Source organism: Numida meleagris, chromosome 3 (assembly GCF_002078875.1).
Source record: "Numida meleagris isolate 19003 breed g44 Domestic line chromosome 3, NumMel1.0, whole genome shotgun sequence".
In the NCBI taxonomy this organism is placed as follows: Eukaryota; Metazoa; Chordata; class Aves; order Galliformes; family Numididae; genus Numida; species Numida meleagris.
Window position 1 is genome coordinate 19469240 of NC_034411.1, and position 12314 is coordinate 19481553.

At 35.4% G+C, this 12314-nt stretch overlaps 1 protein-coding gene across 6 annotated transcripts in view; it reads right to left on the bottom strand.

Annotated features, from left to right (window-relative positions):
- Nucleotides 355-12314, bottom strand: part of SPATA17 (spermatogenesis associated 17) — an 86285-nt gene continuing 74325 nt past the window's right edge. For 5 of the 6 annotated variants that reach the window (XM_021390239.1, XM_021390235.1, XM_021390236.1 and 2 more), the window contains one exon: nucleotides 1588-1855. In XM_021390239.1, coding sequence (XP_021245914.1) covers nucleotides 1775-1855 — 81 coding nt within the window. In that variant the 3' untranslated portion in view covers nucleotides 1588-1774. Of the gene's footprint in view, nucleotides 1338-1587; nucleotides 1856-12314 lie in introns of those variants that run through there. The other variant, XM_021390234.1, reaches the window with a different exon arrangement.

The following is a 12314-nucleotide window of genomic DNA, read 5'->3' on the forward strand; positions in this document are numbered from 1 at the left end:
CTTCATCTGTACTACGGACTCTTTGCTACAGAGCACTACTTCTACTGCAGTGCTGGTCTGCATGGCAAGCTTTGTTTTGTCCTGGGGTCAGAGATACTGAAAGGAAGAAAGAGAAAGAAAGATTAATCTGATAAAGGCATTGCCATTTCTAATCGAACTGATGGGAAACTGTGGTATGGAGTTAAAGAGGCAACACAGGGTGAATTTCTCTGAAGTGATGAACTACCTCAAAGCTGAAGCAATCAAATAGATAGCTCTCATATCTAAAAATTACTGTGGCATCTTTATTCATCAACAGTTTTGCACAAATGTATCATGTTCAATTCCCTCCACAAACAACCAAAGCACTCTGGATACATTTGATCAGATTAAATTTTAATGGAGAGACTCATCCACTGAGGTGTCTCCTTCTCACTTCCCAGAATTAATTTCCCATTTCCATGTAGAACTGTTCAAACCTTGAAAATGACAAATTCCAAAAAGTAGCAACACTACAGCCAATGCTTAAACTCATAACCTACTGTAATGGAACTGCAAAAGCTTTTACTCATGTGTACGATAGCCCTACAACTTTTCCACAGTGGCAAACAGCAGAAAACGTATGGAAGTGAAATTTGTGAATCCTAGTTCAGAAAGTGTTCGGATATGTTTACATAAACCTACATCCTATAGAGTTTTTCTGAGCACTTGGAGAGGACAAGAAATTAATAAAACAAAATTCAGTAATAAAAAGCCTATCACTGAGTATCTAATTCAAACACTATAATCAAATACTAAATGATCAAATACTACTTGATTCAAATACATTCAAATGAACTGAAGAGAGAGTGTAGTAGCAGAAAACACCTGTAAAAATTCACTTGTGTAATTTGAAGAATTAATTTATGATTTGGTCCTGACAAAATGCTGAACTTGAGTCTTTTGAAATTAATGAGCTCTGAAGACATTCTACATTTTGCAGCTGAATTGCATGCTAGAAAACATAACAGTCGAATTCCAGTTTTGTGTGATCAGATATGTTCTTTGCTAAGCATCACATGAATATGTTCCTATGAAAAAGGCTGTTTAACACAGGACCAAGACTAAATACATAGATATTGACAAAGAAAATTAAGTAGATATAGAAAAGCTGATTTAATAATGTATATAAGGAGCTGATAGAACTTTCATTTTTCAACAGTGAAGTTATATCACCCACATAGGACTTAAAAGATTTTAAAATAGCATCTTACATTTAAATAGCCTACCTAATTTCATTGTCCCTCCGAAAAGATGGATTTCAGAAAGGATGTAGATTAATAGAGAAAATGATGAAGAACAATGATGAAACAGGTATTCTGTAGTTGAGAGAAAAAAAATAGATTTAACTTTTAATTTTTTCTCTTTTTTAGAGCTAGCCTCACTTGCAAATATCTAATAAGTGTGTTTTGGAGTCTTTTACTTGATTTCACTAGTTTTGCATCATAAAGAATTTACATTTAAATGAAAGATAGCATTTTCAGAAATAGTTTCTAAGTGTCATCCAATTTTCCTAAGATAATACTGTCTTCTTTTTCAAAAGCACACACAAAAAAAACCCAACTCTGATTAATGTTGAAAGCTGTATTGCTTAAAGATCAAGCAAAATCAATTAACAGTACTTGAGACATAGTATACATCACTTTACAAAAAAAGTAATTTATGGGACATTCAGTCAACATACTGCTGTGCATTTGCTGTATTACATTTATTGATTACTTATCAAGTGTCTTACATTGCATAGTTTACAGAATGATTACACTATTTGCCCAGCTTTTGAGTAAGTTTTTCCAAACTTCTCGAAGAGAACAATCGATGGTAACACAGTTTGAAAGTCCTAAAGAAATAAAAAAGAGACAAAAAGGAGTGTTATATTTACCTTGCATGTCTTTACCTTTTACTTCTCATAGTACTTTAGAGTACGAAATATTCTCTTCTAGTTGAATGTCATTACACAAATTAGAATATAAATTACAAAAAATAATATGCATACGAAATGTACATTTTTATATAATGTGTACATTAGATTGGAGAAGAAAACAATAATTTCTTGATACATTTGCAAGGAAATATGCATTTAAAATACAGTTCTAAGTAACTATAGGCACTGCAAAGATTTCCAGGCCCACAAGACAGATTTTACTGTTCTTTATGACTCATGGTTTACAAAATTCTATTCTCCTCTGTGGGAAATAGATAAGATAAAGATAGCAGGTTATTTCTGCAATTTTTAAATTTTTCTACCTTGTTTAAGCTTAGAACACGGATATAAAATCAGCTGCATGAGACAGAAAAAAAAATGATATATATCACATAAATATTAGTATTATCAAATTCACCATGAAATTGACCACGGAATTATGGCAGAAAGCATACAAGCAGAATGATTTCTGAGCACTTTTTTCCAGGAAAATTTCTTCATTCTTACACTGAATTTTTAAAAATGCAGATGTTTACAAATCTAGATTGAATAAGAGAAATGAAATTCAACCTTGCCTTGGAGTAAAACGAAAACACAACTGACAAACAAGAAAGTCAAATAAGCTAAGTATTCTAAACATTATTCTGATTTAGCTACTTACTAATAAACACCTGTAGCAAGATCACAATATTTAGTATCATGGCATTTCAAAACATTCATAAAAAAGATATTTTCACTGACTCTGAAATGTTAAGAATTTTATCAGCCATGGAAAGTACTTGTTCACTGAAATCATTTTTCTTTTCAAGAACTAACATACTACAGAGGAGTTATCAGCTTCACAGGCTCTAATGATTAAGTTCTAAGAGAACACTTTCCACTGTCAAAATGACGTTCGTGAAAAGGTTTTATGGAAATGCAGTGAGTCTTCATAAAACGTCTGGGGACAAGCCAAAATTAATACCTTCACAACACAGTTCACAATTTGAAAAGTTTGGTTTTCTCCCAAAACAAAATAATACCTTTTTTTTTTTTTCTGAAAGGTGATATGAAGTAGGATTATCATTTCCTGGATAATTTATACTTACCTACTTCACAGCCCACAGTGCAGTTGAATCTCCATAAGCAGGCAAAGCAACTATGACTTCTGGTAAGTTCCATACTACACTAACTTGGCACACCTAAGTTTCACCTCCCACATTTCATACTGCCAGACCATGGCCATATCATTGCTTACATCTGACACTTAAAAGTTATTTGGTATGATTCCTTCAACACTCTAGAGCATAAATCTTAAAACAGCAAGGTAGATATATACATTCAAAATGAAATACTTCCTCTGAAGTATTCTCTAATGAATCATACCTGCCAGTTTCTTACCCAACAGAAGCAGCCTATTTGCATATTTTCATATTATAATTAAGAATGGCACAGAATTTTAATCTTCATTGTGTGTTTGGCATCACAAACAGCTTCATAATGCAGGAAAAATTGTCCATTCAGGCAATTCAGAGCAGAGTATATTATCCTTTTTTTTGAAAATAGGAAATATAGCCTTATTTACATACAGGAGAGTTAAGCTCTGGTTTAACAATTTGGGGAAAAAAAAACAAACAGAGAAATTGGGGTGAGACAGGGAAACCAGTGTACACCCCCTACATCAGGTTAAAATCAGGAATGGCGACTCTGAGCATTGAAGAAGTCTTCATTTGCTGGAGCAGACGGCTTTTGCTATTAGGATGCCTGGCCAAACAAAAACAATTGGCTGCCAAAATTAGCTCCTTGGGACGATTTAGGAGCCTTTGAAGTGAACAGTTTTTTGAGCTGGAACTAAGCCCAGGTCCAGCTTCAAACTCAGATCAAGATGACAAAGAGGAAATTTTCTGTGCCACACGCCCCCTCGGTGTAAGATTACTTTGGGTTGGCAGCTGCACTGTTTGTCTTGTTATTTAAAGCTATCTCACTAGATACTCACAACTGAGCATTTAAACAACTGGCTCTGATTATGACGACAGCAGTTATGTTCAACCACATTTGGGAAACATCACACAGTCTGACGGATAATGGAATTATTACTGGTCTTACAGTTTGACTAATTAAAGAAGTTTATAATGAATACTAGATGAACGTTGCACAAAATGCACATAAAATACAAATATATTTTCAGGAAAAGATACCCAGTCATTTCTATATTTAAAGAGACGGTTTTTAATCAGTTTTTAATGCTGTAAGAAAGGCCTGAAAATGTCATTTAGCCTTGCAAGACCTCCTTCTTTGCACTGAATTGAGTTTATCCCACTATATCATTGTAGCTGATTGTTAGAGAGTACTGAATTTACAAAGTTATGTAAATAATTATTTTGAAGGTGCAAGAACAAAAGTTGTAAGTGCACAAAAACACACTCTTCCAACATTATTTTCATCCTGTCATTGACGGTAGCAGGAATGAATTAGCTTATGAATGCAAATTCCCATGTATTGGTGAAATAGAGTTTTGCTGTTCCAAGATCTTAGGAGCACAGATCTGTTTTCTTCATTTATTAATTTTTTCAACAATGCATTTTTACAGCGCAATATAATTCCCAACATCAGAGACCTGTAATTTGTATTACATGAGACCTATTTTTAAATTCCCAAGCCAAGTTAATATAACACTTCCTTTTTAAACTTGTCAAGCTTTGACTCCTTTCACTCTAGTAAATTTTAAGTGACTCAATTCAAATGGCAGAGCTTAACAAGACCTATGAACTCTTTCAATATATTTGACTGCTTAACTGTCCTGTGCACCCATCAGTTCCAAACAATTGAGATAAAAAGGTGACATAAAGCCACCAAACAAAGATTTGTCTCAATTAGCACACTGTGATGCCATAGATTAGACATGCCAAATGCTCACATAGTTTATCTTTGGAAAGTTATAATTAAAGCAAATTCTAAAGAAAATTCACATCTATGTACATGGGCATACATAAATACAAAGACGATGTACAAGCAACGGGCAAACAAGCAAAAGCTTGCAGAGCTACAGTTGGATGTAGGAATATCAGCTTAACGGCCTTCAAAAATGTGTTGCATCATATTTCTAGTGATAAATTTGTATTAACAATGTTTCTTTCCAAACAGTCTTGAGTGCACTGCACAATTTCCTATAATATAAAAATGCACTTTGGAATGAGCTAGGAAATACGTTCGAGCTGAGAAATTTAATGAAGTAGAAAGTCAACCACTTCAAAGTAGGCAAACAGCAGCAGCATGTCCACTCGCAGATTTAAAGGCCAAAAAGCACCATTGCAACAATTTATTCTTAGCTCCTGGACATACACTTCAGGTTACTTCCTACTATCAGGCCTATAACAATTACGAAGCTAATAAACACATGATAAGCTTGGACAAATTAGGTTACAAGAAACTTTAATTTCTGGTTAACAGTGTTCCACAGTCTTTCTCTGTAAAGACAACAATTCATTTCATTGAATATTTTGTTTGGGCCCCTCACTACAAAAAGGATGTTGAGTTGCTTGAGCACTTGCAAAGAACAGCAACAAAGTCAGTTAAGGGACTGGAAAACAAGACTTATGAGGAGAAGCTGAAGGAACTGGAGGTGTTTGGTCTGGAGAAGAGGAGCATCAGGGGAGACCACATCGCTCTCTACATCTACTTGAAAGGAGGTGATAGAATGCGAGGCAACAGCCTTAAGCTGTACCAGGGAAGGATTAGATCAGATATTAGGAAGAATTTCTACACAGAAAGGATGACTATGCCTTGGAATGGACTGCCAAGGGAAGTGGTGGATTTGACATCCCTTGAGGTATATTAAGGGATACGTGGATGTAGCGCTTAGGGATGTGATTTAATGGTGGACTTGGCAGTGTTAGGTGATGGTGAGACTATATGATCTTGAAGGTTTTTCCCAATGCAGATGATTCTATGATTCCATAAAAAGAGATTTGGTTACATAAATAAAGATTAAAGTTGTTGCATATGGTTGTATGGATTCTTTCTGGGCAAGAAGTAGCATGCAAAACTATTTCAAAGATAAATCATATATCCTCTCTAACAATCATGTATCCTCTCCCTACAGTGCTGATTCAGAGCATGAAGTCCTCTTCTGAACCAGTTTAAAAATATGGAAGACACTGTAAGATTGCATGATGCTAACTAAGACTCCATGTGCAATGCAATTTTTAACCAATACAAGACAGCTTTGGATCTTAAAACCTTTTTTTTTTTTTTTGTGCTGGAATATCTGTTGCTCCTATAGAGACCTGTGGCTGTAGGAAACTTCAGTTAGGAGTCAATGGCAGAAGAACAACTGAAAAGTTGCTAGAACATTAGTTCAGTGTTCATGTGTACTATGCTACTGCATAGTAAAAAACAGAGAACAAATCTCACTTCTCCTTTGCTTGAAATCAGTACCTACAGAAAAACAGCATGATTTTAGAGAACGCAGTGAGAAATTCTGCATAAAAATTCATGCTATAGTTCCTTAGTATGTGGTAAGCACATTGTACAATCTTGCTTTTTCCATGAAGGTGAGACACAGCTCATGTGCATACCTCATTTGAAAATCAGGCAGCATTGCCAAGAGTCACTGTACAGTCCACAACACTCTCTGTTTAAAACTGTGGTCATATTTAAGTATTCCCTATGATCTTAATGCTTGTAATAGTAAAATTAGAGCTTTAAATTGAACAGTCACTGTAAACCTCCTGACCTATTAATACCCACAGAGGACTCTAACAAGAAAGTAAACCAGAAATGACAAGTTGTTCTTCAAGTGAAACGTTGATCCAGCTAACTTTTATTCTTAGCAAATTTATCAATACTGGTTAACAATACTTCCAACTAGTATGGGGCCTTCTGACATGACAAAATGAGTGTAACAACCCATTCTGTCAATACAACAGAAATGTCATTTCAAGTGCTCAAAACCCACTAAGCTACCCTAAAAAAGATTGATTTATCTGCTCTAGTGTTTCTTTGGGGCAAACTTTTCTCACAACTGAAACCAATTAGTGGGCCTGGCACTTGTAGTGCAGAATGTAGGTCAGCATCAAGTAATAAAAAAGTATTGACTTTTCTCTGTCTGTAAGCAGCATGAAAGGGGTGGCATGGCCTTGTCGTATATGAAAAGAGCTCCATTAATTTCACTTATTTCAACCAGGGCTGTCAAATACTAATGCTTCTATTGCACTTTTCACACAAAGTACATTGACACCAATCCTGGCCTCAGTGAAACAAGTTTGCAATATTTCAGACAGTGAAAGGGGTACTATAATTTTTAATTCCCTGTTGTACATTTAGTCTCTTTAAGCAGCATTGGTCAGAAGACCTATGGAGAGATATGAGCTGGGACATTAATAATGGCCACACACTTCATCCCATGGGCCACAAAACCTATTTCTTGGGCATAGTTTCAGCAGCTAATTAGCCATAAAGTTCAGGACACAGTTGTTTGGCAGAACTCTGGTGGTGTTTGTTTTGATTGTTTTTTGTGGCTTGTGGGCAGTGGGCACAGACTAACAACTCTGCTTTCCAAAAATGAGGAATAGGTCTTACATGACTTAAGGCTATAAAATTGAAAAGTTAATGTGTTAACCAATTGGGTCAACAAGACCCATGAAATAAGAGATTATAACAAAAGCCTGTATCATGCCTTAGGGATTGGATCTCATTGTGTCAGTGCAGAGGTATTGACTTGCAGGGAAAAGCCTGCCTGATCGGAGTTGCCCTCACTAAAGTAGACATGTGACCACAGCTATGTTAAAGAGGGTAAAATTATGCCTTTCCCTATTCAGCTTGCCAGCACAGTACAGAAGGGAAAAGCATCATTTCCCCCTTGGACTGTCTACTACTATTACCTAACATAAACACTTTACATTTTGTTTTTTTGTCTAAGTACAACGAGAAAAGCTGCTTCCATGAAAACTTTATGGGCTTCTCCATATTGTGGATCAACACAGTGCCGGACAAACTGACTTAAAATATTAGGAACCCGTTTCACTCCATTCTCTGCAATGCTCCTCCTAAACTGCCTCTTCTTTCTTTTCCCCATAAGTGAAGTTTATGGTTCTTCTTGACAAACTTGAGGGCCCTGAGTGTGATGTCTAACTCACTCCGTAATTACCTCCTGCAAATGCAAATGACATTAACAACAATAAAACTCTTTGATTTAAAAAGACTGGGTGACTGTGGAATGCAATTTTATACTTTCTTTAATGACTTTGTAAGAGCAAATCTTACCCTTTGAATCAACTTGCCATTAGATCTTAAAATAAAATGATATTGTATAGACATCATAAAAAGCAACTTTAAAACCTTCTGGGTTACACTTACATCAGGAAAATGTTTTACTTGTTAGTTTTAATCTTTTATTGACATTATGATAATATGTTGTAAAAGCAAATCAGGAAATTATGCTCACAGTAGGAAATCTAACAACACCATTTTAATATCCTATCTTCCAAATAGAAACAGAAAACATTAATTGCTATTTAATTTATGGAAGAAACATTTCATTATCATTACAGTTAAATTTTCATGGAGCTTTACAACTACCACTGGCTCTTACGCATTTCACCTTCTGGAATTATAAATGATGAAGCCAAACTCAAACAGGCCTTGCCAAAAATTAGGAAAAATTATGAGTCATGAATTAATTTGAAAAACTACAACTCTGACAATCACGTATATTTTTGATACTTCCTGTATGATATCTCCAGTATGAACAACAGAGCAGTATATGTTCCTCTGTGACAGCCTAACATGGAAATTATAACTCTGTTCCTCACTTGATCTAATATTCTGAGAAGGAAGTGCTCTGCTACTAACCTGTGTTCACCTGTGTTTGCTTTCCTAGCAGCTAAGCTGTGCTAATGGATATTTTGAAAATAACTGGCTAAAACAAGTGAAGCTCTAAAACTTCTTTGTAGGAAAGGAGTTATAGCTTCTTTCTGCCCCTGTGTGGTTGGAAGTGCCTCAGACAAAGGAACAAAGGCAGATCTCACTACCCGCTTCCATAGCTGCTCACATAGCATGATAGAAAGCAGCGATCCTTTTGAAAATGCCACTCTACAGCCCCGCCATCCAAGTTGGCCCTGAACATCTCCATGGATGGGGCATCCACAGTTCCTCTGGGCAGCCTATTCCAGGGCCTCACCACCCTCTCAGGGAAAAATTCCCCTTTGACATCTAATCTAAATCTCCCATTTTTTAGTTTAGTATCTGTTTATTAAGCATTACAACTGTATCATACCCTACAGTGCTTTCTCACAAGAAAAGGCAAATTATCTCATCTTTGACAGAAGTTTTGTTTAAGGAAGAATAAAGAACAAATAGGGAAGAATTTGGTCTAGTGAGTTATTTTTCTTGTAAGCTTTGCCTGTATAAAATTAACCTGCAATCTGAAAACAGCCTGTCCTTTATGTCATGTGCAATACAACCAGCAATGAAGATTTGTGGTCTGAATGTGCATTTGTTAAATATATTTTGTACCCTGCGGTCACTGTGGTTGCCCAAGGGGAAGGAATTCCCGGCTGTACCCTAGACATTCACTTAGTCCATCTATCGACGATCTGTAAGCCAGATTCTTCCTCCCAAACATGTGCTAGCTTTGCTTTAAAAAGTGCATCCTTCTTTATAAATATCTATGCAGATAATGAATTTATTTATGTGCATAAAGCTAATCTACTGAGAAGGAATAGATCACCACTATGTAGACACTTTAGGTGCTTTTAGACATTTCAGAGCCAGCATCAATATTACAAGTACAGTTTGCCACAGAAAGTTATAGTGTGTGCAGTACCTTGTTGAATGTTAAGAAACAACATTGCCCAAACTCTGTTTTGCCTAATGTCTGCACTTGAACCAAAACTGCCAAAGATAATACTCTATTTTTATGAACTAATTTATTTTTTACCAAGTAAATTAAATCAAGAAAGCAATGTGAATTTCTCCACTAACAATTTCATAGTTGGATACCCTTGAACTTTTCTGAATCTGGGCTAAAAAACAAATGTGCACTTGAAATAGTTTAATTTGTACTCAGAATCCCAAGAGGTGTTTATTTGTTACTGTCATGCAAATCCCTACATCTTGCAGAGTGTTTAAATGTATATAGATATATTTTTAGGATGTGAGTAAATATTAATCTTAATTTAAGATGTATAGATAGTATTTGGTGGAATATGAGAGCATACTAATGAGTAATGCATAAACCTTTTATGAAGTTAGTAAATCTGAGGTGGAACTATGCCTAACTACATTCCAATGTAGAAAAAATGTACAGGGTCTTAAAAGTGTCTGATGAAAAGTAAAGGATACATTTTTATCACAGTGCTTGTATTTTTAAACTGACTCCTTGTTCAATCCATCACGTACACTCTGCTAGCAACAGGATGTGCACTAGGAAATAATGCATTTAGAATAAGTACCTTGACTTATGCCATTTATAAGCTGCCTCTTTCATTGTCTAATCTGTTAAACCATAACATTCTCTTTCCAATAGAAAATAAGCCAGTGCCAAGTGCTGACTGCCAAGATAAACTCAGAACCACTTTTAACCTGCTGGACGATAGCCAGAAAATGTTTAACCTGCCAAGATCAAGTTGTAACTATCTCTAACTTGCCAAAATCATGCCACTAGGATTTAAGGAGGAAAAAATCTGAACTGAAATCCTCATCTGAAAATATTTTTTTCTGATCAGTTTAAGCTGTACCTTTTTGAGCAAAAGTTGTAGTCATTTAACATCAATCAAAAATATATTTTGATTCTACTGTACTTGGCATATGTGGCAAAAAATAATACTCAGCAAGACTGCATCCACTTTGATACTGTTCTGGATAATGCTTTCCAATCCTTATTGCCTTCTGTGCTGAAATGATTAGAACTGTAGATAAAAGGAGAGTGGTAGATGCTGTCTGAGTCAACTTTAGCAAGGCTTTCAACACAATATTCTAGAGAATCCTTTTATCCAAGTTGGTAAATTTTACTCAAGATTTGCGGACTAACAGATGTAGTAACTGTCTGGAGTATCAGCCACAAATGGTAGCAATTAATGACTGGTAGTCTAACTAGAATCTGGCTACAATTGTATTTCCTCAGGCACTGTCTTGAGACCTATCTTGTTTAATATCTTCATAAGTGACCTGGAGGTGCAGCTGGAAAGTACGCTCATCAAGTTCACAGACAGCAACAGACTAACGGGTGCAATCGATACACTTGAGGGTAATTATTCAGAGTGATGCAGACAGGCTAGAGGAATTGTCTGTCAAATAAAATTCAGTATGGACAAATGCACCTGGCACAGACTAACCTGAGGAACAATGTTGACAGTTTCGGTAGCAGTTCTGCAGAAGAGAATCATGGAAACTGCGCAGACCATTCACTAAATATGAGCTAGAAATGTGCCATGGCACTTCTGAAAGGTAAAAACTGGCTATATCACAGGAATATAGCCAAGGAAGTAATATTCCTCTTTATTTGATGCTTTCTGGACATCTGGAACAGAATACCTACTTTATGGGTCTCTAATGCAAGACTAGTGTTGATAAGCTTAAAGTCCAGAAAAGGTTCACCACACTAACGATGTCATTTTAATGTGATGAGTTATGAATTTTATTGCTTTCAGTTGGCATTCAGAACTCATTGGAAAAAAGAAGTTAATATTCCTCCATCAGTCACAGGATACAGTCATTTTATGTTTTTGTGTAGTCTTCATACAGAAGCACGTATAAGCCAGTAAACAAACAGAAATATACATTATAACAGTGAAAATACTAAAAATTAACTAAAAGGCTAAGACTTAGAAAAAGTCTGATTTATTTTAGTTGTAAGAAAAAGTCTGCTTTTAAATTTTACAATGAACTTGCAAAAAAGAGAAACCTTAGATTTTGGACTTTACGTAGATTTTAGACTAGCACTGTAGAGCAAATTCTATAATTTCTAATATAGTTTGTGAGCTTTTCCAATATCAATACAATATTCCTGAGCCACATCTGTATCACCATTTTTTTCTCAGGTTTTTCAGACTCACCAAATTCACATCTAGATGCAAATTCTTGAAATTATCAGCACCCACCTTGGTACTGATAATTACAAGTAGCAAATAACAAAAAGATTAACTTATTGTTATATCATGTCCAGAATCAGTATTTTTATATGGTATGACAGTCCAGCTAAGTATGCAGTACATTTCCTTGCATTTCACTCTCCATAAATTGAGAGGATAAATTGACATAAATTGAGAGGATATCACATATTATTAAAACAAGAGCTTAAAGCAACATTTCTCTATAGTAACACAGAAGGACAGACTGTCACTAGATCACAGACTGCTACTCAAGTGGTATTTCTTGAGACAGTCTCCTCATTTGT